Source organism: Lepidothrix coronata, unplaced genomic scaffold, assembly GCF_001604755.1.
Source record: "Lepidothrix coronata isolate B3197 unplaced genomic scaffold, Lepidothrix_coronata-1.0 Scaffold44, whole genome shotgun sequence".
NCBI classification, from domain to species: Eukaryota; Metazoa; Chordata; class Aves; order Passeriformes; family Pipridae; genus Lepidothrix; species Lepidothrix coronata.
The window spans coordinates 1,061,183-1,086,876 of record NW_016690224.1 but is presented as its reverse complement, the minus strand read 5'-3'; the positions used below and the strand labels follow the sequence as shown (position 1 = coordinate 1,086,876).

Below are 25,694 nucleotides of genomic sequence, written 5' to 3'. Positions count from 1 at the left end.
TCAAGTAAATCCAGGGGAAGTAACTGATTATAAACACAAATAAAACTAACACAGATGTCTGATGAAATGCTAAGACTAAGCAAAAAGCACTACTTATATTTCAGTTTCTCTCATCCAAGCTTATTGTAATAATTCACAGTAAACTTTGGTTTTTAGCCATAGAATTTTCACCACAGCCCTTTCCTTTTAAATTACTCGAGATTTAAATAACTTAATTACTTTTACACAGCTAAAATGATTGCTGTTCCTCAGAACAGAGGGCACTAGAGTTTTCAGAACAGTGCACCAATACCTGTCCTGCCCATGGACATGTATCATTTGATTAAATGTTTTAATTTTATTTTTGGACATTTAAACTCTGAGTAGAATCAGCTTATTAACCACAGTCTCATAAATTATGATGGATGAGGTGTTCAGACTTGTTAGGAAGTTTTTAGTGATAAAAAGTGCAGAGTTAATATAATAAAAGAGCTTTTCTAGGAAGTGGTATAATTCCTGTTATCTTAGACTTTTAAAATGAGGGGAAAATCCTAAGAGGAAACAGTTTTGGATGTGCATTACTTGATCTAAATATATCTTCTCAACTTAATGCCATTCATAACAATTTTAGCACTGACCAAAAGTCAGAGTCACCAATAAACTACAATATTTTGTATTTTATAGGGTGACTTGGGTGAGGTTCTAAAGGAATTGAGAAACTGGTACAGAAAATAAATCAGCTCTCCAGGATTTTGGACAGCTGGGATTTGGGAGACCTTCAAGCCCCTTTCAGTGCTAAAGGGGCTCCAAGAGAGCTGGAGAGGGACTTTGGATGTGGCATGGAGAGACAGGACAATGGGGAATGGCTTCCCACTGCCAGAGGGCAGAGTTAGATGGGATACTGGGAAGGAATTCTTGGCTGTGAGGGTGGGGAGGCCCTGGCACAGGCTGCCCAGAGAAGCTGTGGCTGCCCCATCCCTGGGAGTGTCCAAGGCCAGGTTGGCCGGGGCTTGGAGCAACTTGGAATAGTGGAAGATGTCCCTGCCTATGGCAGGGGGAGGAACAAGATGATCTTTAAGGTCCCTTCCAACCCAAACCATTCTGGAATTCTAGCTGGTGATCTTCTGACTCTGCATCTTCTCTTGACTTTTCCATGTGGGAAGTCTGGTATTGTCCTTCTCACGTGAGTTTTGTGTTTAATGCAGCTGTGCTGTCTTGAACTTCATCTTTCCAAGGCTGATGTTGGTTTTGCCGTATGACAGATCACTCTAAGAGTTCAAGTGGACAGGCACTTGGAATTAGAGTCAAAACAAAGTCAAACCAGGCTGAAATAAACTGTGTTCCGGTCTAGCACAACATTAGCCCTTAAATAAATAGTGAGGAGCCCGGGCTGTCTGTAGGGCAGATGGCATTACAGGTAATATTTATCATGCTCCAATCTCAGGACTAAGATACTTGGGAGGGAGGATTGACGTCAGCTCCAAGTGAATCAGTTTTAAAACCAGCTGAAAACCTGCTTGTGCCTCCAACAGTTGATTATATTGTGCAGCACTTCTGCTTTGTGCATTTGTTGGTCTGAGCAAGCCTGGCAGGAAGAGTTCATTTTGCTTTTGCAGCTTAAATGGGCTGATGTAAATAGATCTTGGACTTTGAGGTGGGAAGATTCCACCCAGCTGCAGTAACCAGGGGGATGCCCTTTGCTCCAGTTTTTGTGCCAAATTTGTGCACTGGGGAATTTTAAACAAATATCACTTGGCAGAACATGGACCCTCAGGGTACAAGAAAAACACCGGCGTGAGGCAGCAGGGCATGGGCTGGGAGGGATTTACAGGGAGAACTATCCACACTGACACTGAGCAGGGGGGAAAATCAGTTCTGAACTGCTTTATTAAAAATAGTTGGGTTTTGTGTCACAGGAGCCCAGTGATCCTCTGAATGAAAACCAGGAGCAGTTTCTCATCCGGGTACAGTGTGCAGGAGTGTGAAAGAGTTCAGCAAAGGTTGCTAATTATCATGTAAATTATGAGGTCTTCTGGCTGTCTGGACAGACCTGGGTGGCTGGCCTGGGTTAGAATCATAGAATAATGGAATCATTAAGATTGGAAAAGACCTCCAAGATCAAGTCCAACCTTCAACTGAATACCCCCATAGCCACTAAACCATATCACAAAGTGCCACATCTCCTTGTTTTTTGAACACTTCACAGAATGATGACTCCACCACTTCCCTGCAGAGCCCGTTCCAAGGATTTTCAAGGTTTTCCAAGGATTTCCAAGGATGGAGGAGTGTGAACTGCTCACGGTGTGCCTTGGCTCTGGAGCCCTCACTGAAACATGGAGTTCTGCTCTGCCAAGTGTGTTTGTCAGCCCTGAGCTCACACCAAGTTTCTCAGCCCTGTGAGTCAGGGCTGGTGGGCAAAGAGGCATGGAAAGCATCCCATCCAGCTCTGGGAATTGGGATGAGGCATGGAGAGCTTGAGTTTAGCTAGAAGTGTGGGGGGGCTCCCGGGCTGAGCAGCACAGCCCAGCTGCTGTGGGACACACCACCTTGCGCTACAATGAGCTGCCTCAAGGTCACTGTGGGCAAAGGTGCAGAAAAAGGGCTTAGGCCAGGCTGGACTTGTCCTAGAAAGGACAAGAGGACCTGGACAAAGAGGACCTGGACAAAGAGGAGGAAGACTGAGACTGAGGGAAGGGAAAGAATGATTCTGTGGGGGAAACTCTGAAAATATGTACTTCCCTTTCCTGATAAAGTCACAGAGGGCGAGGCACTGAGGAGAGCTACCTTGTTTGTCTGCTCTCACACCCTGACAGGCCCGGGCAGCAGCACCCCCTTATCTCCACCACGTTGGCACATGTGGCTGTGTTCCCTAATCCACCAAACGGGGACTGGGCTGCTCCTTGTGCTCCCTCCACTCTCCTTCTCCCTGTTCTAACAGGAGCATTAATTTTTAATAACTTTGGATACAATTTCAGCTCCAGCTGGAAAACTTTCATGCTTTGCTTAAGCCTTTAGCAGTGTAAGGGGAAAGACGTTGTCTCTGTCAAGGTACAGAGAGAGTGAAATGCCTCCCGTGTGACAATGATGGTGCTTCAGCAGCATTCCCATGGGCTGGGTCCATGGAGTGTGGCTCTTCCGTTCACTGCAGCAGCTCGGGGTGCAGGTTTCACACCTGCCTCTGCCGTGTTTACACCCCTGTTTGTTACTTAAGTTATATAAGTGGCAGCAGCCTCTTGATGTGTGTGTACACAGAGGAATTAAATTAATTTGCAGAGCTGCCTGCTGGGAACCTCCAAAGGGACAACAGGCCCTTTTGCACACCCACGAGCAGCACAGAGAACTGAGCTGTGGGAAACAAGGAATTGGGTCTTTTTGAACCCACTGGGTCTCTATAGCATTGAAGCTGTTGAAGTTGTGCAGGGGGGCAGCTGAGAGCTTTGTCTCTCTCACCTACAATTAACTTTTTTTTTGTTAATTCACCTACGATTAACGTAGTTTTAGTGGGTTTTGAGTGATGACTGCATGCCATGGCCACATCGTGAGGGTTTTATTTGGCATTTCACGTTCCTTACCCAAAATGGATTTAACTCCCAGCACTCCCATGGATTTCCACAGAAATCTATCACGCACTTCCACAGAAACCTCTCCTGCCAGCCCTCTCACGAGCTGGCTCCGTCCCTAAACCAACAGGGCGAGTCACCCTTTCAAACCCACATTTTTGCGGGGCGTGACTCCCATCGCTGTCCCCGGGCACCCGGAACGCGCGAGCGGCCGGAGCAGTCCCTGCGAGTTATTCGGGGCACGCCAGACACGCGGAGGGCGTGGAGGGGCAGTATCTGGGTTAGGCGCAGGGGCCGACAACGTTAATTGGGATAACTGCGGGTAAAAGGCGGCTCGAGACGCGGACCCGCGGGGGTCGCTGCGAGGGGATCGCTGTGAGGGAGCCGCGACGAGGGGTCGCTGTGAGGGGGTCGCGGGGGCCGCCGGGAGCCGCCCGCTGTTATTGTCCCGCAACATGCAAATGAGGCGGCGCGGACAGCCAATGACAGGGCGCCCTTCGGGGCCGGCCGCGCACGCGCGCCGGGGGGCGGAGCCGACCCCGCGCCCCGCCCAGTGCCGGGCCCTCAGCTCAGCACGCGCGGCGAAGATGGCGGCGGCGGCGGCCGGCGGGGCGCGGGGGCGGCGCGGGCGACTCTGACCGGGCACACACCGGGAGGGACGGAAGGGGCGAGCCCGGAGAGAGCCCGCAGAGCTCCGCGGGCAGCGGGGAGGAGCGGGGCCCCCCTCGGGGGGGGGGAAAGTGGCGGCGGCGCGGAAGAGCGGGGGCGCTGCCGGCGAGCCCGGCCGTGAGGGGCCGGCGCGCGGGGCGTGAGGGGCAGCGAGGGCCGCACCGCGGGGGACGCGGTCCGCGGCGGGCGCGGCTCGGGGCGGCACCGGCGCGGTCCGGCGGGCAGGGGGAGGAAGGCTGGCGCCCTGCGGCGGGCGCTCGGCGGGCAGGAGGCGGCTGCGCCGGTGGCTCCCCGCGTTCCTGGCGCTCGGCTGCTGGGCGCCCCACGCCATGTTCTCGGTGCTCTCCTACGGCAGGCTGGTGGCGCGGGCGGTCCTGGGCGGCCTCTCGCAGACCGACTCCCGCGACTACAGCCTGGTCACGGCCAGCTGCGGCTTCGGCAAAGATTTCCGCAAGGGCATCCTCAAGAAAGGCATGTGCTACGGGGATGACGCCTGCTTCGTGGCCAGGCACCGCACCGCCGATGTGCTGGGTGAGTGCCCGCGCCGGGGGGCTCAGGTGGCTTTGACCTCCCTCCCTCTCTCTCCCTCTCCCTCCCTCTTCCTCCCTCTCCCTCCCTGCTCCGCACATGGCGAGCGGCTCAGCCTCCGCTCGCAGACAAAGGAGCTGGTTCTGCTAGGCAGTGTCAGCGTGAGTTCGCTTTTTTAGCTTCCCGAGGAAGCTCTCTGCTGCAGCTCAACCTGCCTTTGGCTTGCGGGGCTGTGTGTGCCGGGTGTGCGGGCCCAGCCTGGACGTTTCACCTGTGGGTGCCTGTAAGGCCCAACGGCTCCGAAAGTCACAGAAACAGCTCCTGACGCGTTTCACTTTCTGTCTGCCTTTAAAACCTGACCGACCCCTGTGGATATTCACTGCAGTTTCGCAGAAAAGAGCACTGGAACAGACACTTCCTGATTTTAGCGTGTACTATGTCCTTGTCAGGTGAAAGGCAAAGTGACATTGAGACTGGAATCAAATGTCAAACTTCAGTTTCGGTGTTTGCTCTGGCCTGATTGCGCTCTCTGCTTTGGATTCACGGCTGAAATCAATCGTAAGGCTTCAAATTATAGATAACCAATGGAATCTTCAGTCCATGGGCAGCATTGCTTTTGACAGTGCTTGACCTTTCTCCTGTGTGCTCAAGGTTGAATTTGGCTGACTGATCTTCTGCACAAGTTACTTGTGCTGTAACTGCCAGAAGCAAATTGTCACCAAAACTTTGACACTTAAAAAAAAAGCTTCCTCCCCCCTGCCCCTGTTTTTTATTTCTTTAAAACCGGGGTTGCACTGTGGTATCTCACGATGTGGGAGCGCTTGGTGATTCCTGTCGTTGTAACTTGGTTGCTATTTAATAGAGCCGAGATATTTTCTGCAGGAAGCTGTAACTTGGTGCTGGGTAACAGTATTGCTGGTTATTCCCAAGGGAACTGTTACTGTCAGGGTGATGCCACAGCTTCCAGGGAGATGTGCAGAACTGGGCAGTGCATTTTAGACACTCTGCATCTTCTCTGTTGTGCCTGTTCCAGAGAAACTTTTTTTTTAATTAGAATTAGCTGCTGGACACCCTTCCTTTAACATGTGACCAACCCTGGCTGCCTTTAAAGTTCATGTTAGGCCAGCACTGATAAATAACTGAGCAATTGGTATTTGCCCTTAAGAGCAATGCAGAATATCCTTCTACTTCGAGGTGGGCTCTTGGTGTCGGGAAAAGATAGATTTAACCCCATTTGATGATGTTTAGGGTTTTTTGGCCATATTTGGTAATTACTGTATGTGAACCTACAGCTTGTCTTGTCTTCCTGCTGAAATCAACAGAGAGTTGCAGTTCTAAGTTGGGTCTTTGCATTAATTTTCATGGCAACTTGGAAACAAGCAGAATTGTAGCTCCACTTAAGGATCAGACAACAAAGAGGACAGCAGACCGGGATGTTTGGAGTCCCAAGAAGAAAATAATTTAAATAGCAAAACTGTTGATTTGGGGGTTTGTTTTGGTTTGGTTTTTTTCCCCCTTGTACGGCTATTTTCATGTTAGTTCTTTATTACTTTTTTAATGCACATACCAAAAAAACCAGACCTGTGTACATTCTGCAAAACCAGCAATGCTCAGGTGGGCTCTGATGCCTCTGATTTGATGCTTTTTCTTCATCTGTAGTTCTCGAGTTTACAAGCAGCAGTTTTCTCCTTGTTTCTGCTGCTGTGATCATCTCTTTACTCTCCCTTTCTCAGCCAGCTCTTTTGCACTGTTGCAGGGAGAGTTTCAGCACCAGAAGTGTTTTCCTGCCCTCAGTTCCTCTTACTCTCATCACAAATCGAAGGTTCCTTAAAGATTTTCTTAAAGACCCTCATAAATTTCGTACTAACTCAATACCTGCCTATCTCTGCACCTCAACAAAACTGGCTGAGCTGAACTGTTTGGGTTTCCTACTTAATTTTTTGGCGTTTAAGGAAGGGGCTCACGTGGTTTGAGCCAAAGTGAACACTTGACACAGTAAGTGCTTTTGGAGAACAGTAAATTTCCAGTGTATCACTTGGAGTTAGTAGTCACCAGTGACAAAGCCATGGCAGATAATTTATTTGAAATTCTTCTGTGCCAGTGTTTTCTAGAACCAGTGTGTGGAGGGCTGGCCTGTGTGGGATGGATCTGGGTGTGGTGGAGCAGTGAAAGAGCTACTCCCAGTCCTTTGGCACGAGTGCTTGGGGATTCATTTTCTTGGGTCAAACAAAAGTTGACTTGGCAGTGTGTTTATAGCAGAATCAAAATGCTAAACACTCCTTTTGTTGTAGCTGTGCTGTAGAGTCTAAAGGCTGAACACTAACAGTGTCTTGTAGGCTGAGCTTTATCCTTTCACAGGAAGATCAGCAGAAAGCTTAAAGATTCAGGTTATTTCCATCCCTCTGAAGTTGTTAAATGCTTGGTAAGGCCCGTTACTGGTGTACTTGAATTCTTTGGGGGGGTTATCTCTCATTTTTATTTTTGTCTGGGACATACCTGTCAAATTTGCACGTTTTCTTCCCATTCTGAGCCCAGGGAGAAACAAGAAGCTCAGAACCAGTGTTTCCTTGGGGATCACCCTGAGAAAAGGAAATGGCTTTACTGCTGATGTTAATCTCCAGAGCTTTATGATTCAGGCCTATGTTTCCTTTCTGCTGCTGCTCGTACCATGTTGTACCTTTTGTACGTTCATTATCAGTGTCTTGGGTGTTCAGATCCTCAGAATATTCAGATATCTCGTGGAGATGTGGGAGCTGTTCTGTGCTGCTTCATGTCTGAAGCCTTTGGAACTTTTGAGGACAGAAATACTGTTTTTCCAAGCTGAAAACCAAAACTCTTCAGGAGCTGACAGCTCTGGTTTTCCTCATTGGCGTGAGAGTAGAATTTTTAGTACATAGGGGACAACCCAAAATTTTAAAGTGAACTTGAACAGTTCTATAACCATTTCACTTATTTACCCAGAGTAAACATTAAAGCTTTTTTAGGAATTTTGAGCTGTCTTGTGCTAGTGATTGTTTTTTTTTCCTTATTGTTGGGCTTTGCCTTCTCTTGCTTATTCCTGCCTTATCAGGCTCCCGATGTCTTTGCTAGTTTTTTATGGATTTTCCAAGCTGTTGTGTGACTCATTATTGAAACATTGCTGCAGCCAATGCTGCATCCCGTGACAGCATCACTTATACAATGTCTGTGCTGGGGACAAGTTTGGGTGTAGCCAGTGAGACTTCACTAGTCTTCCAAACTATTTCTGTCCCTCAGGAGTAGGAAAAAACTGTCTGGCAGCAGAGAACTGTTTGTCCACTGCAGAGTTAAAATTGGACAACTGTTCTATCTGCTGCAAATCTTGATTTTGAATTCTTCTGGGGGGGAGTGGGTGGGTGCTGCAGGGCAGCTACTCTAAACTGAAAGGAAATGCACTTCATTTGAAAATTCAGTTTGTCAGCAGCCTTTATAAGAGCTGAAACTCCAGAGTGGCAAAGCCCCTGGAATATTGTTAGTCTCACTGTCATCAAGGAAAGTAAACTACAACACATAAAAGGATTTGTAGGTGAAATGTCAAGGTTGTTCTGGCAGCTGTAGAGAAGGAAGGGATTCCTGCTTGGATGCCTGAAGGTTACAGAGGACTATGTTAAGTGGTTTATTTGGTATCATACCTATTAAAGACATTGCTGCCTTATCACAACTTATCACACTAAAGGAGGTGAATTGTCTGCCTCCCTCAGAGCAGCCTTTCACCTACTGCAGTGGGAGAGCTCAGGGCACCTCAGAGGGAGTGATTTGCAAACAGTTGTGGTGTCTTAATTTGTAACAGACCACGTGGAATTTTCTGTGTAACATGGGAGCATAAGTGTAAGGAAACTACAGATTGAGAAACATCCCATTATCAGTCACATTCTTGTCAGTGTAATCCACATGTCAGCAGACCTGTTCCTGAGTGGCACTGAGTGGAACCTCTGAGAATGAAACTTCAGTCTGTTTATTCTTTTCCCCCGCAGTATCTGCAGGGATGTTGCACACAACGTTTCCGTTCAGAATTTGCAGTTGAACACTTATTTTAACTGTAAATGCTGTTGGTGCTTGTTGATAGCAGAAAATTTTCTATTCTTATGTGGGTCTTGGCTTGAAGGAAAAGCAGGCTCTCTCGGAAATCAGGGATTTAACTGAGCACAGTGCAGGAGGTGAGGATTAGTCATACCTGTGTCGCAGGAAACGTTGCAGAAATCTCCTGCTGTTTGCTCTGGTTCATCCTCACTGTGCTGTGAGCCTGAGATTGTTCAGCCTGGCAGGGATTTCAGTGTCTGCCCCCCCTTCTCATCAGTTCCATTCTTGCTGAACACCTTGAGATTAAATAGTTATAACTAGGGAATTCTTTACAAAAAATAGTTTAGTGTTCTCCTGGAGCTCCCCAAATCTACCGAGTGATTCCTTAGGCTTAAATAAAATAGGGAAGAGATCTACCCAGTGGAAACCTGTTTCAGGAACAAGTGGATGGTAGCAGGGTAGAAATAGATAAAAGGAACTGTTGCTTTTTCCCAGGAGTAGATACAGTTTAGTGATTTCAGTTCCCTGTTTCTCCTTCGGTTTGTTTTTCAACAACCTCACTCACTTTGCCTCTTGCTTTTTTTTCCTTGTTGTCACTCAGCCAGTTACTCTCTCAAAACCTTTCTATGTCATGCAAGGGTAGTTTAAGGTTTACTGTAACAGTGTGAATAAGTAACCTTTCCTTTTGTAACTCATTAGCAGTCACACACAACCTGCCTTTAGGGATTTGTATTTAACTGAGTTATTTCTTTCTCAAAACCTGAGGGGAGTGTGGACAGACACCCTTTGGCTCTGAGAGATCCCAGGGGAGCTGCTGGAGGGTCACTGCTGGCTTGGAGCACTGGACGTGCTCTGGATGGAGAACCTGTCTAGGTGTGTGATTTATGTCACCACTGATAAAACAGGAACTTTTATCAGTTTATCTCAGTTCTGATCTGTTGACAAATATTAGGCGCTGTATTTCAAACTTGTGTGGTGCAGCAGATTGCCCATTTTTTACCATTTTAGCCTGCTGTTTTTGATGCAAAATTAATTCAGCCATAAATATATCCTTTTGGTGTTCTTTTGTCAGTGATTCATTGCTATTTCAGGTGAGGATCTCAAGAAATGGAAAGTTCAGTAGGATGTGTGGAGTGTCTTACCAAGTTAATTGTGGTTGCATGCACGAGCGGTTCCTGCTGACACACTTGTGCCTCCCTGGGGCTTCTGTGTGAGTTTTATTCTTGGCTGATGCAATGGCTGAAAGTATCCATCTTCCAAGAGATTTTTGGGAACAGGGTGGTACTTTTGGACTCTGACCGTGTTTGCCAGCAAGCCAGAACTTCCCCTCATAACACTATTTATATTAAACAGGATTTGATCAGTATGGTGGGTTTGTTATGAACTTTCAGCCTGTTTAGTTTATATTTGTATGTAGTTTATATTTCTGAACTAGGCAGAACACCTGGATCTCACAAAAGTATGTGGTGAAAAGCAAATATTGCTGCTTTCAACACTGGCTGGGTGTTCCTGGGCTCCTGCAGTGAACCTCGTGTGTGCTGGCAGGAAAAACAACTTCCCATTTGCATTTCAGCTGGTATCTCATCCCAGGTGCTTTCAGCATTTGGAAATCAGCTTTCCCAAGTTTCCCTGCCAAGATCTTCCCTGGCTTAGTCAGTGCTGCAGCATCAGAGGCTTGGGCTTTGTCTTGTAACTTCGTGACAAGTGTTTCTCTGGGAGAGATTTTGATACATGGAATCTTTGAGAAGTTGGAAAAAGCTTTGTTTTGGACTGACACATGCAGCAAGTATTTCATCTGGCAGGAATATATGTGTGTTTTCCAGCAGAAGGCAAGGTAGTGGGGTGTTAACTCAGAGATTCTGAAAGGTCTCCATTGTATAGTTAAATCTTGGAGAAGTATTTATTCTTTTGAAGTAATTTATTGTGAAATTTTCAATTGCTTTATTTACACTGATGGTTCATCTGGCTGCAGGCACTGCTCTGTGTCACGTGGATGTTTGTGTAACTTCTGCCTGGGCTTGAACAGGGAATAGCCACAGGAATGTTCCTTCTATAAAATTTTCTCATTTACTGAATAGCTTGAATGAAAAAACCCCAAGGACTGTGTACAGCTCAATTTCAGCAACTCCCCGCCGTGCAGTTTGTCTTAAATGTCCTGAGAATTCCTACTTTGTAACATGGTTAATACTGGAAGACAGTGGTTTATGGTTCAAATGTAAGAAAAGAAAAATCTGAGTAATCTTTTTCACTTGTTAAAAAGGTAATTATTTTGAATATTTACCTTTTTTTTTGGTCTTGGATGAAAACAATAATAGAAATAAATAGAGCTTGGCATTATTCCTTGGTAATGATCCTGCCAATATCAATACCTTTGAATTTTCCTTTGGTGACAGAGGGAAAACATGGTATTACATCAAAAGTTGAGTTTTCAGTTCTTGCTATTTCTGGAGTCTGGAATATCTCACAAGTAGTTTTGCTCCTTGTTTGCTGTGAATCAAATACCACAAAGTTTTCTTAAACTTTATTCTCCTTTACATTTCCTCTATTTCAGCAGCAGTTTGCTCAGTCTGATTCAAAATCATATATTCCTTTCCCATGAAACTGTTTAGTTTATAGAGAATATTGAATGTAAAGATGCTGTTTTTATTTAAAAAACATGCTGAAGGCTGGCAGGACAGGATGGCTGGAGATCTTGGGGACTGTAAAAACTTTCTAAGGCAAAAAGCAATAAAGGAGGATGTTTTCTAGAGGTCCCTGTGTGGTGTGGGGCTTCTTGGCTGGACTTGGCCTCTGTTCTGCCACTGGGCTTGGTGGCATCAGCAATTCCTGGCTCAGGGCTGGAGCAGGAGGAAGCATTTGACTGCTCTGGTGGTGTTGGATGCTTGGGGAGCCAACAAGGTCATTTAGCTTACATCAAATGTAGTGACCTATTATCTTTAAGGGATACAGTTCAAAAAAAAAAAAAAAAAAGGTAGGAAAAAAAGGCCTTTGGGGAAAGACCAAGATTGGTGCCACGTGAGTTGCTGAGCAGATGAGGTGTGATGGTGGTGTCCCAGTGAAAGCAGCCTCCAGGGGCTGCTCCTGAATGTGATGGTCCTGTTGACTTCTGTGCTGGGATGGAGCAGGGATCCAGCTGTCCTGGGGACTGGGGAGCAGACAGTCTGTTCTCAAGGCAGAGGAGCTGCCCGTGGATGTCCAGAGGGTGATTGCTTTGGAAGGCACTGGCAGAATGTGCTCAAAGCTGTTGCAGAAAGCAGACAGGAAGGCAAAGACAAAGCCAGTTCATGGCCCAAGACAGAGGATGGAATGTGCTGTCATGAGCATGGATTTGCATTTCCTGCCTGGAGTGAGAAGTGAGCAAGGAAAATCAGGTGGCACACTCTTATTTTAACTCTGAAAATGGAATAGGTTTTGATAACTCCCTTCTCAGGTGCTTGCTGTGGTGGCTCTCTGGTCTCAGAGAGCTCTGTAGTGTTTCTGTTCCCGTGTTTCCCAACACTAATTTAAGGTGTTTATGGATTGCTTGAGAGAACTCCATAACTTCTGCCCAGCTTTCTCTGTAACTGCCTTGGGAACCAAGAGCTTTGGGCAGCACTTGTCAAACAGCATCTTCTCCTTGCATTCCCCTGCTGTCAGTGAAGCAGTGCAGAGTGAAGCAGGCACAATCTGGATTGTGTCCATCCTAAAGGGAAGTTAAAAAAAACCAAACTTGTCTGGTAACTTCACGTAAAGCACCATCATCCAACCTGGAGTTTCTGTTTCAGGTTCTAGGTCTAGAACTTCTCCTTTGTGATCTCTTATTCTAGACCTGTCCGTGTGGCAGCAAGAAGCAAAGGGTCAATCCAGTATTAACCTGAGGTTGTGAGACCTGTAGGGAGGGGATTAATCTGTTCTTGAAGACTCCAGAAAAGGTGTTTTCGAGAATGCCGGGGTCCTACAGAGCTTCTTCCCAGGATCGGGTCCCAAGGGGTGAATGAATGCAGGGATCCGCATCCCTGTAATATTCTTCTGCGAAAGCAAAAGGACAAAGCAGGTGTCTAAAAGGTTGAGCACTATTTTAGGGAGAAATCTGATTAATGTTGATGGGCTGTTCAGAATCCTGGCAGATTATAGTTCACACCAAGGTCGGCTCCAACCCTTCCGTCTCAGTTTCAGCCCGTGTCCCATGTGAAGGGCGTCGGGAGATGAGGAAACTGAGTTTTAGCTTCTCACTCACATTTTCATGCCTTTGCTTGCAGTGTGGTTTTTTTTCCTGAGGAGACTGTCCTTCAGCACAATCTGAGCTCTGAAATTCCCCCTTTGTGCTTTTATCATGAACACATTTTAGCTTTATTACAAGCTGGGCTTGAAAGGGTTCCTCCCGTGCTGAGGATCAAAAAGATTTTTTGAAAGATTTTTACCTAGTAACATTTTAATCTCAAATAATGCCTTCAGCAGTATTTTACTTTAATCATTTGGGGGAAATTCAAAGTTCTATCTGAATGACCCGCAGAATATGATGTCTGCTGCTCACCTCCCCCTGAACACCCCCTTTCCATGAGCACCTTCCCTGTTTTCCTCTGCAGCTGCTCAGAAGTTTCCAAAGCTTTGGCAAAATTGCTCAAATTTCCTGATCCAAGTTTTTTAGAATAACTAAATGCAAATTGACTGGCTCGTAGTTAGTTTTCATTCTCTTGCTTGGCTGAAGCCATAAGCAACAAATTCTCCTTGGAAGGGGTAGGTCCCAGCGTTGTGTTGGTTACATGGATTTTGGGATGCATGGAAATTGAGATTACCAAATAGAAAGTATTGTTTTTCATATGAGCATTGAGAAAAAACTGGGCTGCTGGGTAGTGAGGAAGAGTTTCTTTATCATTTCTGTACTAGTTAAAATCTTAACAACTATCACATTTAATTTTTCCTTTCTAATGAGCTAATCAAAGGTTAATGGGATTGAATTCCCATCTTCCCCCCCAGATTCCCTGTTTCTCTAATGGAGTCAGCCTCCTCATCCTCAGCATTAGACTTTTTCCTTTTTTCTAGCACTTCAGATGATATTTAGGGTTTGTCTGTGAGGTGATGTCAGCAGTTATCTCACAAATACTTAGAAATTTCCTTGCTAATCCAAACTGTTTTTCAGGCAGGTGCTGAGTCCTACCTTTTAGTTACTAAACATCCGAAGCGATGTAAATAATTAAACCCCTTGTTTTGGAAAGCATTGCTGTTCATGTAACACTCATTTTCTCTTCTCTTCCAGGGGTGGCAGATGGTGTCGGTGGCTGGAGAGACTACGGGGTTGACCCCTCTCAGTTCTCAGGGACTCTCATGCGAACGTGTGAACGTTTAGTGAAAGAAGGACGGTTTGTTCCCAGCAATCCTGTCGGGATTCTCACTGCAGGCTATTGTGAGCTGCTGCAGAACAAAGTACCTCTGCTTGGTAAGACCAGAAATCTGTCAGTTCGATCTGGGTTGTGTGTTACCTACACACGAACTTAGTGAGAGTTGCTTGAATCTGTTGGCAGCTTCTGCAACAGATCTGCAGGCAGTCAACTGCTCTTATTTCTGTGTTTTCAGTTAATTTGGAGGCATCCTTATTTCTCTTGTATGTTTAAAAGTTGTTTTAATTAATTTAGTAATGCAGGGAGTATTTGTGTGTGTGTGTGTATATATATATATATATATATATATGAAATGAAAGGCCAGCTGCCTTTCTGTGTGAAGGGTGAATTCACCAGAGTTTGCAGAGCGAGTTCTGCAGCAGAACACGCTGTGGCACATGTGCTCACCCTGTGTTTTGGAGGTATAAATAACTGTTCTCTGCTGAAAACTCTTCATGGTTGGTTGTGGCTTTTTGCTTAAGCTCTGCAAGGAAAAATATTTTCTGAGAATAACTGGATGCAGTTCTGCTCATTCCTGGCCTTACTGCTCCTGTTGCCTTTTATGTCTAGTGAACTCAAACCCCAGTTGGCTGATCTCAGTAGTTTATATCATCTGATCTCTGGGAGTATTATTTTTATAAATCTTTGTGGGGGATTCATTACAGATCTTTCTGAAAGCCAACTGAAGTAGATGCTTCACATATTCTATGTCAGACTTGATGTGAGACAGGGCATTCAGCTGCCTTGGGAATGGGAGCAGATAGAGAGGTGCCATTTGGCCTGAGCTGACAACCATGCAAAGGGGACACTTTCTAAAGGACATGAGCCCTCCTGTGCACCAAGAAAGTGTTGCCCTGTGTGATATGTGCAGGGCTCACCTGACCTTAAGCTCCTGTGCCAGAGGAGTGCAGGGTGAGCTATATTTAACTTGTCTGCTGAGCTGGGAGCAGATGTTCTCGCATTATACGCCTAAAGAATAGGTTGGAACCTCAGCAGTGACCTTAAGTGTCACCAAAATAGCAGAGCTCAGTAATTACATTAGGATTTGGGGTGGTTAATGGTGCTTATTTCTGCAAAGCAGATGTAGCTGTAAGTGATCTCCAAAGTGGGCCACTGGAGAGAGCTTCCCCACGGCTTTGGAGACGGAGGCAGCTCAGCTGGGCTTGACCTTTGCAGGGCTGAAAAGCAGCGTGTGCTGAGTCACAAGATCTGCATTCCACACATGGCCTCCTGGTTACACTCTGCTAATAGAGTTAGAATTTGAAACTAATGATCCTTAGTGTTTCTCCTTTAACAGAGAACAGTATTTTTAGAAGGAGGAATAAAACCCTGGAATTACCACAGCAATGAGCATTTAGAGTTTATTTAAAATAAAGGGAAGGGAGAGAACTTCATTAAGGAGGATTCATTAGGCAGTAACTTTTCCTTGCTGTTGTGCTCTGAGCCTGGATACTTACTTGATCAGAACTGAATCCAGCAAATATTATAAAATAAAACCGAAATGGGAGGAAACTGTGCCAATTATTTAAACGCTGTTGTGTTGCAGAACAGTCTTGGACACTGTCACATCTAAAATCGGAGCTTTTCGTGTAGTGCTGTTTTGTAGGAGTGGAGAAGGTCCTGTGTGTTCACTAGAGAACAAATTCAGGGCAAGTGCATTGCAGGGAACTCTGTGTTAAAAAGGGAAATGTGTGGAACAGGCAATGCCTGGAGCCAGCTGCACTTGTGCACTAGCAAGGCTCATCCTGAGCTTGGCTCATTGCAAGCCTGTGGTCTGTCCAACATGTAGCCATGCTTGGAAAATCCTGCTGGAGGAACACAGGATAGAAGATGAAGACTTGTGATATGGGACAGAAGTCAGGAAGAAAGGCTTTAGCTGTATCTCACTCTCGAGGAAGGAAATGTCTGCTGTGGATGTGCTGTCCTGTCCTGTCTGCAGGAATGGAGCAGTTGCTGGTTGCTCTGAAGGACTCTGTGGATGTGTTTCTTTGCAGCACAGTTATTTTTGTGGCTTGCAACCAAGCACAGTTGGTGGCCATTTCCCAGTGAATGAACCAAGAATTCCTCGGTGCCCTCAAGCATAGCTGGGACAGTTCTGAGCACGGTTGACATGTTCTTGTTGTTACTTTAATCTGGAATAGTGTTTGTCTCTGAAACATGTTTTCTTTACACTTTGGAAGTTGGTCTCCTGAGGATGTGAAGCAGGCTCTGCACAGCCAGGCTGGGAGGAGCAGCATTTTCATGTTCTGAGCAGAGAAATGCAATAGGACCTAACACTTAATTGCAAACATTCTTTACTTAGCGTGGTTTATTTACAGCTGATGAGTGAAACTGTGTGGAGAGCACCTGGCATTGCCTGGATGCTGCTGGAATTCTATTATGTCCATGATTTCGGAATTTCAGTATTTTATGTGAGTTCTGTAAATCCAGTCCTATAGCAGAATGTGCTGACATATGTTGGGTTGGAAAACTGTAAATAAGCCAAACAAAACAGGTATTTGTCAGCATAATGTGTTTACCAAAATCAGAGCAGGAAAAGTGAGTCCTACACAAAAATCAGACACGGCGTTGCAAAGATTTCTAGCACTTTGCTGTCTTTATTTTATATTAGTTGTGGCATTACTGAGCATTTCCATTTCTCCTGATTATTAAACTTTGATAAGTGTTTGAATAATTGAACTGTTGATGAAATCAGTGGGAGAAGCAGCAGTTTGTGTGAGGCTGACTGCAGTCGCTGTGTTTGCAGGGAGCAGCACAGCTTGTATCGTGGTTCTGGACAGGACAAGTCACCGTTTACACACAGCCAACCTGGGGGACTCCGGGTTTTTGGTGGTCAGAGGAGGAGAAGTTGTCCATCGCTCTGATGAACAGCAGCATTACTTCAACACTCCCTTCCAACTCTCAATAGCTCCTCCAGAAGCAGAAGGAGTTGTCTTAAGTGACAGGTAAGGTGGGGAAGGAACTGAAATTTTTAATCTGTGCGTGTGAGCGGCTCCCAGGAAGTTGCAGTTTTGCTGGGGGGGCTCTTCCTGGCCTGTAGGATTTCAGCTCGTATCCAGTCAGGTCCACACCTGATAATGTGAACATTTATCACCTTTGTACCTGTTGCAGAGCATGAGTTTATTGGGTTAATGGTTATTCATGCTGGCCTATTCCCCTGGTCCTGATCCATGGGGAGATGTCAGTGGCTAAAGCTGGTGTGTGTGCTGGTCATCCTGGACAAGTGGCTGCTCTTACCAGTTCCAATCCCTGTCTGTGCTCCCTTGAGACTGTTTGGAGTAGCTAATTTAGATATCTTGGCACTGAGGTAGCAAATGCTTGAAGAATAGAGTAGAGGGACATGTGACTGTAAGTTGTGTTTCCAAGTAGCTGTTTCCCTCAGCATATTGTATTTGACCAAAACGAGCAAAAAAACTGCTTGGCAGAACACCAGGCTGGGAGTGAGAGGATGAGGAGAGGACAATCTGTTCACAGAAATGAGTCCTTTCAAAGGCTGGCTTGTTCCTATGTCTTCCCCTAAGAATGTCAGGCTGATCCACCCTGGCTTTGTGAACCCTCATCGGTAATATGAAATAAATTTTTTAAAAATCAGCTTTCAAATTGTGTTAAAATAGAATCAATTAGGTCGGAAAAGACCTCTGAGATCATTGAGTCCAAGTATATACAGTTCTCAGAAATGGTTATTCACTCACTGAAGTGATCTCTGTCATCTGAATATAGGGAGATTGCAACAGGATCTTCAGACAGTGGCCATGACATCCAGCTCAAGTCTTTGATGCAAGGTTTGGACTCGGTGATCTTAAGACTCTTTTCCAACCTAAGTGATTCTCTGAAGTCTCAAGGCTGAGGCAGTGAAGGCTATGACTTCAGTGCCAAAATAGCTCTTTTTGAAAGTGGTGTTAAAGTTGTTGAAACTCCTGACCGTTCCTGCCTGTGGCTTTATTTCCTCATCTTACAACTGCCGAGAGGAAGCCAGGGTAGAACTCTGAAATTAAACCCTTCAATAATCCAACCTCTTTGTCAGACTACAATTAAATGACATTTGAAATTCCAGAGCTGTAAAAGTCCTCATTTTTCTGAGATTCTCTATCATCCATAGGAAGACCATAAAACCCAAAAAGCAGAAGGATAATTGATCATGTCCAGTGGAAGTCAGGGAAGCCAAGTAATCTGAGTCATCTCATAATAAGGAAAAGCACAAGATAAATGTGCTCCCACACTTGAGCTGTGAATCATGATTACAGCTTTCTGGCTGGTTCCTGTGCTGTTCCTGACGTTAATTAGTACTTATGGGCCTCACCGAAACGCTTCTCCAGTCCCTTTTTTATTTGTTGTCCTAGTTCAGTGGGGAGTTTGGCTAAATATGGGCACAGGCAGGCAAGCTCAGCTCCATCAACCTTCCTGAGGCTGCAGATCAGTGGAGCAAAGCAGCTTCTCTGTGTGTTGGCAGAGAGGCAGCAGTTTCTCCTTTTAAAGACCCCTGAAGAGTCTTTAAAAATGAAAGTTTTGTTTTTATGTTGCCTCAGAGAATCAGATTTTGCAGCAATATTCATGACCAAGTGGGGTGTTTTCTCCTCTTGCTGTTGTCTAATGTCTTAGACACAAGTATTCCAGCTGGCTGAGGTCTCCTGGTAGACGTATTTCTTATTCCATTGAATTAGAAAGTGACTCAAAATCCTCAATTGTTTGGGCCATTATGAATTGTCCTTTCAGGTATTGCTCTCACATGTTTAAGATGAGCAGGAGGAAGCCCTGAGCTGCCCTTCTGCTTACTGGTTTCCATGGAGATGCACTCATGAAGCAGATTAATTTGCAGGATTGTTCATCTGGGAATTGTAACTGCAAATCCTTGGTGGAGTAGCTGGAGTTTTACCTGTTTGCAGTCCCAGTGCTGTGCTGGAGCTCCCTGGCCAGGCCGTGCTGGTGCAGAAGCTCCACAGTCAGTGATTCCTCCTTTCTTTTGCAAAAAGCCCCAAACTGTAGTGAAGTGCAGGAGCTGTGGCTGTGCTGTTGGACATTCCCTGGGGGGTGTGAGGAGTCCTTTTTAACCTCTCTGTCCCCTCCCTGTCCCCCCCCAGCCCCGAGGCTGCCGACAGCACGTCCTTCGATGTGCAGCTCGGGGACATCATCCTGACGGCGACGGACGGGCTGTTCGACAACATGCCCGACTACATGATCCTGCAGGAGTTAAAGAAGCTGAAGGTGGGTGTGTGATTCCTCAATCCCTCACATCTTTTGTGCTGCTAAACCTGAATCCTTTAAAGGCTTTTCACATAATCCCCCATGTGAGCAGTGGGAAGGGATGCTGACCCCAAAGCTCTGTCTCTTGGATCTGCATCCAGAGGCAACAGCTGGGGCATAAATTTCCCAAGTGGCAGCTGGTTCCATGGCAATAACTGGGAAGGGAAGGGGGAAATGTTCAATCCAGGCTCTGCCCTTGGCCAGCTCGTCACACACGGCACCTGCAGCTTGTAGATGCTACACATGAAAATAGAGCATCTCCTCCCAGGTTGTCTGGGGGCTGAGCTTACACTTCAGATAATTTCCAGCTTTTTTGAAGGGTTATAAATCAGGAATTCTAATGGAGTATGTGCTGTCTGAACTGTGGGTTGCACGTGCTTGAAAATCTTTAATGTTCTGTTAAAAAAAAAAAAAATCCTGGCAACTTTCCCAGGTTAGTGACCACAAATGTTCTTTTTAAATAGTAAAAATGCATTAAAATATTTTAATTTGGGTGAGAACATTTAGCTTAAGGCTATTTACTTACAGAAAGGAAAGTATACTTAAGGAGATATCAATATGTATAACCTCCCTCAGGAAACTACTTTGCTGTGAAATGCAAATAAGAGTGACATAGAGGATTACAGTGTGGTTTTCAGAGAGTTTGGCCTGTTCTTATCCTGCAGCTACACAAGTCACTACCCCGTGTGGCTGCAGCCACCTCACAGCCCTGTCTGTGGGCAGAGAAGGGTTGTCCTGGGCGGACCCTGGAGCTGGAATTCCCTTGTGGAAGAAGGCTGAGCTCCACCTTTTGGCGTGTTTGGGAAAGGCACCGGAGTTCCCCGAGGGGTTCAGCCAAAAGTTAATCACATAAACGCCTGCTAATTCCCAAACCTGCGGGGAAGGCTCCTGAAATGACAGGGCACTTCAGAACGGTTACAGACTAAAAGAGCAGTGCTTGTCTGTCGTGTTGGCCTGAGCGAGACAAGCCTTGCAGTGAAGCAGCAGAGTTATTGAAACTGAATTAAAAACAGGCCCTTAAAATGCAGCCTGGAGAAAGTTTGTGCTTTTTTTTGTCATCTGACTTTTAAAGTGCCCCTTCTCCCCAAGTGTGCTCTCGTTGATTGGGGTAAGAGGGTCAGGGGTGCAGGATTTGCACCTGAGGTAAAGCATAAACACTTCACCAAAACACGAGTGGGAGTTTGCAGGTGAAGTGCAGGGACAGCTCCAAATGTCCCCTTTCCTTCAGCTGAGTCTGGTTTGAGTATTAGTTTTCTAAGTTTGTAAATTCTGTAAACCCTCCAAACCCAAGTCTTGTAGCTGCTGGTGGGGGGTGAGGCCCGGCCTTGGCTCGTGAAGCTGCACAGTTGTGGGGAGGGCTCTCTTTGCAAGGGAGGCTGATAATTAGTGCCCTGGCACTGAGTGACCTCCAAAACTGACAGGCAGCAGCAGCAAACCAACGCCTGGAGACTTCCTCATAAAAAATAAACCCTTTTCCTGCTGAATTCAGAACTCCAACTACGAGAGCATCCAGCAGACTGCCCGGAGCATCGCGGAGCAGGCGCACGAGCTGGCCTATGACCCCACGTACATGTCGCCCTTCGCGCAGTTCGCCTGCGACAACGGACTGAACGTGAGAGGTGAGGGCGTCCTCCTCCCACCCTGCCAGCCCCGAGGAACCTTTAGCAGAGGGAAGTTCTGTTGTCTCAAAATGCAGTGGGAGAACAGAACGTTAGGAAGCGTGGTTGGCAGGAGAGCACCAGGCTCGTGTGGGATTTGGAGTAGGAGCCTCCCGTGGGGAAGCAGCTGGAGCCCAGAGAACGCAGTGCACTGGTGGTTTTATTTTTAACCCAGTATGTACATTCCTGCCCCAGGCTCCTGGGGAAACTGTGCTTGATTTGTTCTTGGATTTGGATGTGTGGGTGGTGATGTGTGAGGATGGCTTTTGTTGAATTTTTTTATTTTTTAAAGTCTTCTCTTACAGCTGCATTTCAGCTGAGGTTCTGCCCAATCTTTGGTAGTTTTTGGGTTTGTTTTTTGGTTGAAATTTGTGACTCTTGTACCATTGGTATCCCCATCCTGATCTCTCCATTGGTTCTGCTTCTGGGCTCTAAAAGATACTGACACCTGGCAGAGCTCAGAGCCTGAGCAAACACCTCTCTTTTATTGTTTTTTTTTCTTTTAAATAACTCAATATAATTCTGCTGGTAAAGATGTTCTTATCTCTCTATCAAGAGGGCAGGATTTCCTGCCCCTTTCCTAAGGTAGAGCTTGGGCTCCCTGGTGCTCCAGGCTCAGTCACTGAGAAGTGAAACTGCAGAACTCTGGATTCCCTGGTGTGACTTCCCAATAACAAAATACGTCTCCTGAGCCCTTTCTCCGGGATTCGAGTGTGTTGCTCTGGATGTTGAGGATTGAAAAGTAGCTACTAAAAATGCTAAGTAGCTTTTAGAAACACATGAGGTAATACAGTGCTGGAGAAGATGCTAAAGTGATGTTTGATTTACAGTGGAAATTCCTGAGGAGATCTGACTTCATGGCAGTTTCCTTGTGACAGTACAGTGTCAGGTGTTTTCTGCATTTATTCAGTAGTCTGCTAGAAAACAGGCTCTGTGCTCTGCCAGCTGCCAGTGTTCAAGGTTCTGACCTCCTTTTCTCAGCCTGATCTCACTGGAGCTGAACAGGAGAGTGTTTTTGTGCCGTGTTAGATGTCACTGCTCCCCTCGTTTGGAAAGGAGATGGAGGAAGCAGAGCTGGTGTCTACACTGAACAGGCTTTGAATATTTGATTTTAAAAGAATTTTCCACGGGAAATGACACAGATGATGCGAAGGCGACGAGTTTGATGAAATAAGTGATGTTTTCCTTCACTGCAGGGGGCAAACCAGACGACATCACCGTCCTTCTGTCCATCGTGGCCGAGTACACAGACTGAGGGCCCGCTGGCCCGCTCCCGGAGCCCCGCACGGTTTCCTGCTGGCAGGATTGATCCCTCCTCCCTCCTGCCCTGGGCAGCTGGCCCTGAGCCCGGCGCCCGTCCTGAGACAGCCGAGTCCTTGCTAAGAACCACTCGTAGAACACTGGTCTTGCTCTGCCAGCAAGAGATGAAGAAGCTCAAGGCCTGGAGCGTCTGTCAGAGCTTAGTCATTGTCCGTGCCAGGGGCAGGATCCATCCCACGGCGTTCCCGCACTGGAGATGGGACTTTCCAAGGAGTAGAATTGGTTGATCATCTTTCAGAGTAGATCAATAGGTAACCCCTCTGCACGAGGGCATCTTACTCTTTCCTAGGAACGTTCGCTGTTGTTGAGGGTGTGTTACAGCCCCAGTTCCATAAAGCATAGTCTTGTTCCAGTGGTAGCCGAGGTTTCGTGTTCCTGAGCTCCAGTTTTCAGGAGATTTATAACTGCTGTAAACATTCTGCTCTTGCCATCCATGGTGTCAGCCTTAGGAACCTTTTCTAGTACGAGATTTCAAACAAACCTAGTTCAAGTTATATGGATGCAAATGTGTTTTGTGATTTCAGGTGCTTAACTGTGATCTTAAAAAAAGTTCTGCAGATCATTCGTCCATAATGGGCCTGGTTCTGGATGTTTTGGCTGTGGATAATTATTATTTTTATTAAACAAGACTTCTAGCTCAGTCTCAAACAGCCGAGCTGGCCACAGCTGAGGTCTTTGAGCGTTTGAACCCATCTCCTGGTGGGAAATGCTCCGGTGGGAGGTTGCACAAGGAACAGCTCATCCTCAACTCCCAACGTCCTCACTTTGGGTAGATAATCCTGTCGTTGATGAAGCCTAATTTGTGTTAATAATCGCCATTGCTTGTAGAACAGAATATGCTGCACCACTTTTAAGTCCAGCTCATCCTTTCTGACTCAACAGGCACCTCTTTGCTTCTGCTGCGGCAGCGAGTACGAAAATGAAACTTAATGAATAATCAGCAAAACTTACATTTCAGTAACTAAAGTTTAGGGGTTTCAATGAACCTTAATGATGTTTACAGTTATCTAACAGCCACTTTGCAATATGACATTTCGTTTTCAATGACAGTAGCTCACGTTTGTTTCCCCCCCCCCCTTCCAGCCAGCTTTTCCTTTTCCTTTCCTGAGGCTCATACAAAAGCTGAGAGCTGTAAAGATATATATATTTTTGGTCAGTTTTTCATTAACTTTTTTGCCGGTAGAAAAGTATGTAGAAATAAATTAAAGCCATGTTTTTATATATAAAAAGTCGGGTAATGTTGCTGTTTAGGTGAGTGCAGTTAAACTTGGTCAGTAAGGAATCTTTCCTGCTCTCGAGAGGAGATTTTTACTACCTGGTTTATTGTATTAAAACTGTTTAAGTTTGAGGTTACCTCAACTTGTTTAAAGAATTTTTGTGGACTTGTACTGTATATTTGCGTAACTATGTCAAGCTTTTATTTAAGGTCATTTAACATGTACCATGTACATGTCATTTTACTATATTTCAATGCATCATGCTTGTAACAGGCATTTCATTTATAATAAGTGATTAATTTGGGAGCTCTTCAGTAATTTATCTGCTATTCCTCAATTGGCATAATGTTAGGGATCTACTTTGAATCACCTTGTAATTACTTGTCAAAATGCCTTAACTACCCTAACTTGACCAAAATGGGATTTTGGTGAGGGTATGGGGAGGATTCTGTTAATGAAGAGAAATTAATTAGTTTTGTGACACATGAGCAGTGAGTGGTGGAGAACTTTGCACAACCTGTCAGTCCTTGTTTTGAACTGGCCCAGCTGTGCCTGGCTGGCTGTTCGAGGAATGTATTCACTGAGCACAGGGCTTTGTTCCTCGCCTTGGGGGGGCCTTGCCCTCCCAAATCTGGGTGTCTTCACATTTTGTCCGCCAGTATTTCCCCTCAGCTTCTGGATTAGAGCAGATTTGATCAATTCTTGTGTCCCTTGACCTTCCCTTCAGGAGCCCTTGGGCTGTTGCTCTGACCTGCTCTCAGCACAGTTCCCAGCCCTGGTGTTTCCCCCCCGGCTTTCCAGAACTTTCCCTGGGGACGTGTGCGGGTCAGAGGGATGCACCAGGATCTGGAATTGCCTGTGAGGCCAAGCTGTGCTCCCTGTCTGTACCCACAGAGCCCTTTGCCTCATATCACACCATGAGTTGTTGTTTTTTTGTTTTGTTTTGTTTTTTCTCATAAAGAACAAATTTGGATTTTGATTTACAAATCATGAGTTTTTCCCTCACCAGGCACACCAAAGACCAGTAAAGCTTTTAGCTTTTCCATCTGTTTATAAAGCAATACTGTATTATAAAGAATTGATATTTTTATCACATGCTTGATTGTGTTGGGTTTTTTTTAAGACGTGCACTCTGAACATATCAAACCTGAGTTTTTCCTACGAACTTATCGCTGTCTGCGCACAAGAGATTTTGGGAGAAGGAAACGACAGGGCCCATCCTATCAAAGTAATTCCCAGCAATGCATGAAGCAGTAACACTTGCTAGGGGAAGGTTAGTGGGAATGTTCCCGAGGGGAATGGACAAGAAAGGTGTTCCCTGACTTGGAAGCGAGCAGAGCTTGGAGCTGCTGCAGAGGGTTGTTCTTTCTGGGGAGCTGGTGGGTCGGGAGGAGTTTGTCCCCCAGGAAGCTGGGATTGCTCCAGCAGCATTAGGAGGGGTTGGGGTGAAGCAGGGCTAGGATGTGGTGAGTTGAAAAGCTCTGTGGTTCCTGCTGCTTTCCTGGCTGTCTCTAGGAGAGTTGTGACACACAGGTTCCCTCCAAATGTCCTTCGTTGTGTTTCTCGAGAAGGTCAGGCTGAAAACAAAACCAAAAAGCAGATTTGGGACCAGACAGTTACGAGTGAGTGGAGGAGAAGGGAGAGGAGAAGGTCTGGCAAAGGTGGGAGGATTTAGTGATGGAATCTCCATGTCTTGGGAAGGGACATCCTTTCTCCGGGGGGAACCAGCTGGTGTGTGTGGAATCCACTGTATGCAGTTCCTGACAAAGGTGGCTGAAACCATGAAGCAAATGTGAGTCTGTACCTGAGGATGCTTTTCTGTTGCTGTTAAAATGAGACTATCATCTATGCTTACCTAAGAGGCAATTATGTGAATTTCATGTCTGAGGTATAACTTATGCAGGAATAGTTCTGTAAATACATTTAAATGAATTGTAAAGATATTTAATAAATATAGTATTTATACTAAAATGTGCTTTTTTAAAGTCAAGTTGCCTGCAAACCCTCTGTGTGTTGCCGTGGGGAGGTGGTTGGTGGTGCAGAGGCACAGCCAGTGCTGGGGGGGGGCTGTCACTGTCACCCCCCTGCAGTGCCTCAAATCCACACCTGAGTGACACCCAGCAGTCT

At 46.0% G+C, this 25,694-nt stretch overlaps 1 protein-coding gene across 1 annotated transcript; it reads left to right on the top strand.

Moving 5' to 3' along the window:
- The first annotated feature begins 4,423 nt into the window (after nucleotides 1–4,423).
- On the top strand, nucleotides 4,424–25,538 carry PPTC7 (PTC7 protein phosphatase homolog). Its single transcript, XM_017814201.1, has 6 exons — nucleotides 4,424–4,739; nucleotides 14,011–14,190; nucleotides 16,878–17,076; nucleotides 19,210–19,333; nucleotides 20,862–20,991; nucleotides 22,227–25,538. Exons 1-6 carry the CDS (start codon nucleotides 4,538–4,540, stop codon nucleotides 22,283–22,285), a joined length of 894 nt encoding a protein of 297 aa, XP_017669690.1. The 5' UTR covers nucleotides 4,424–4,537; the 3' UTR covers nucleotides 22,286–25,538.
- The last annotated feature ends 156 nt before the right edge of the window (nucleotides 25,539–25,694 follow it).

Coding starts and splice junctions, on each gene's coding strand:
- PPTC7 (XM_017814201.1), top strand. CDS start 4,538: ATGTTCTCGGTGCTCTCCTACGGCAGGCTGGTGGCGCGGGCGGTCCTG. Junction 17,077..19,209: donor GGAGTTGTCTTAAGTGACAG/GTAAGGTGGGGA, acceptor GTCCCCCCCCAG/CCCCGAGGCTGCCGACAGCA. Junction 20,992..22,226: donor CAACGGACTGAACGTGAGAG/GTGAGGGCGTCC, acceptor CCTTCACTGCAG/GGGGCAAACCAGACGACATC.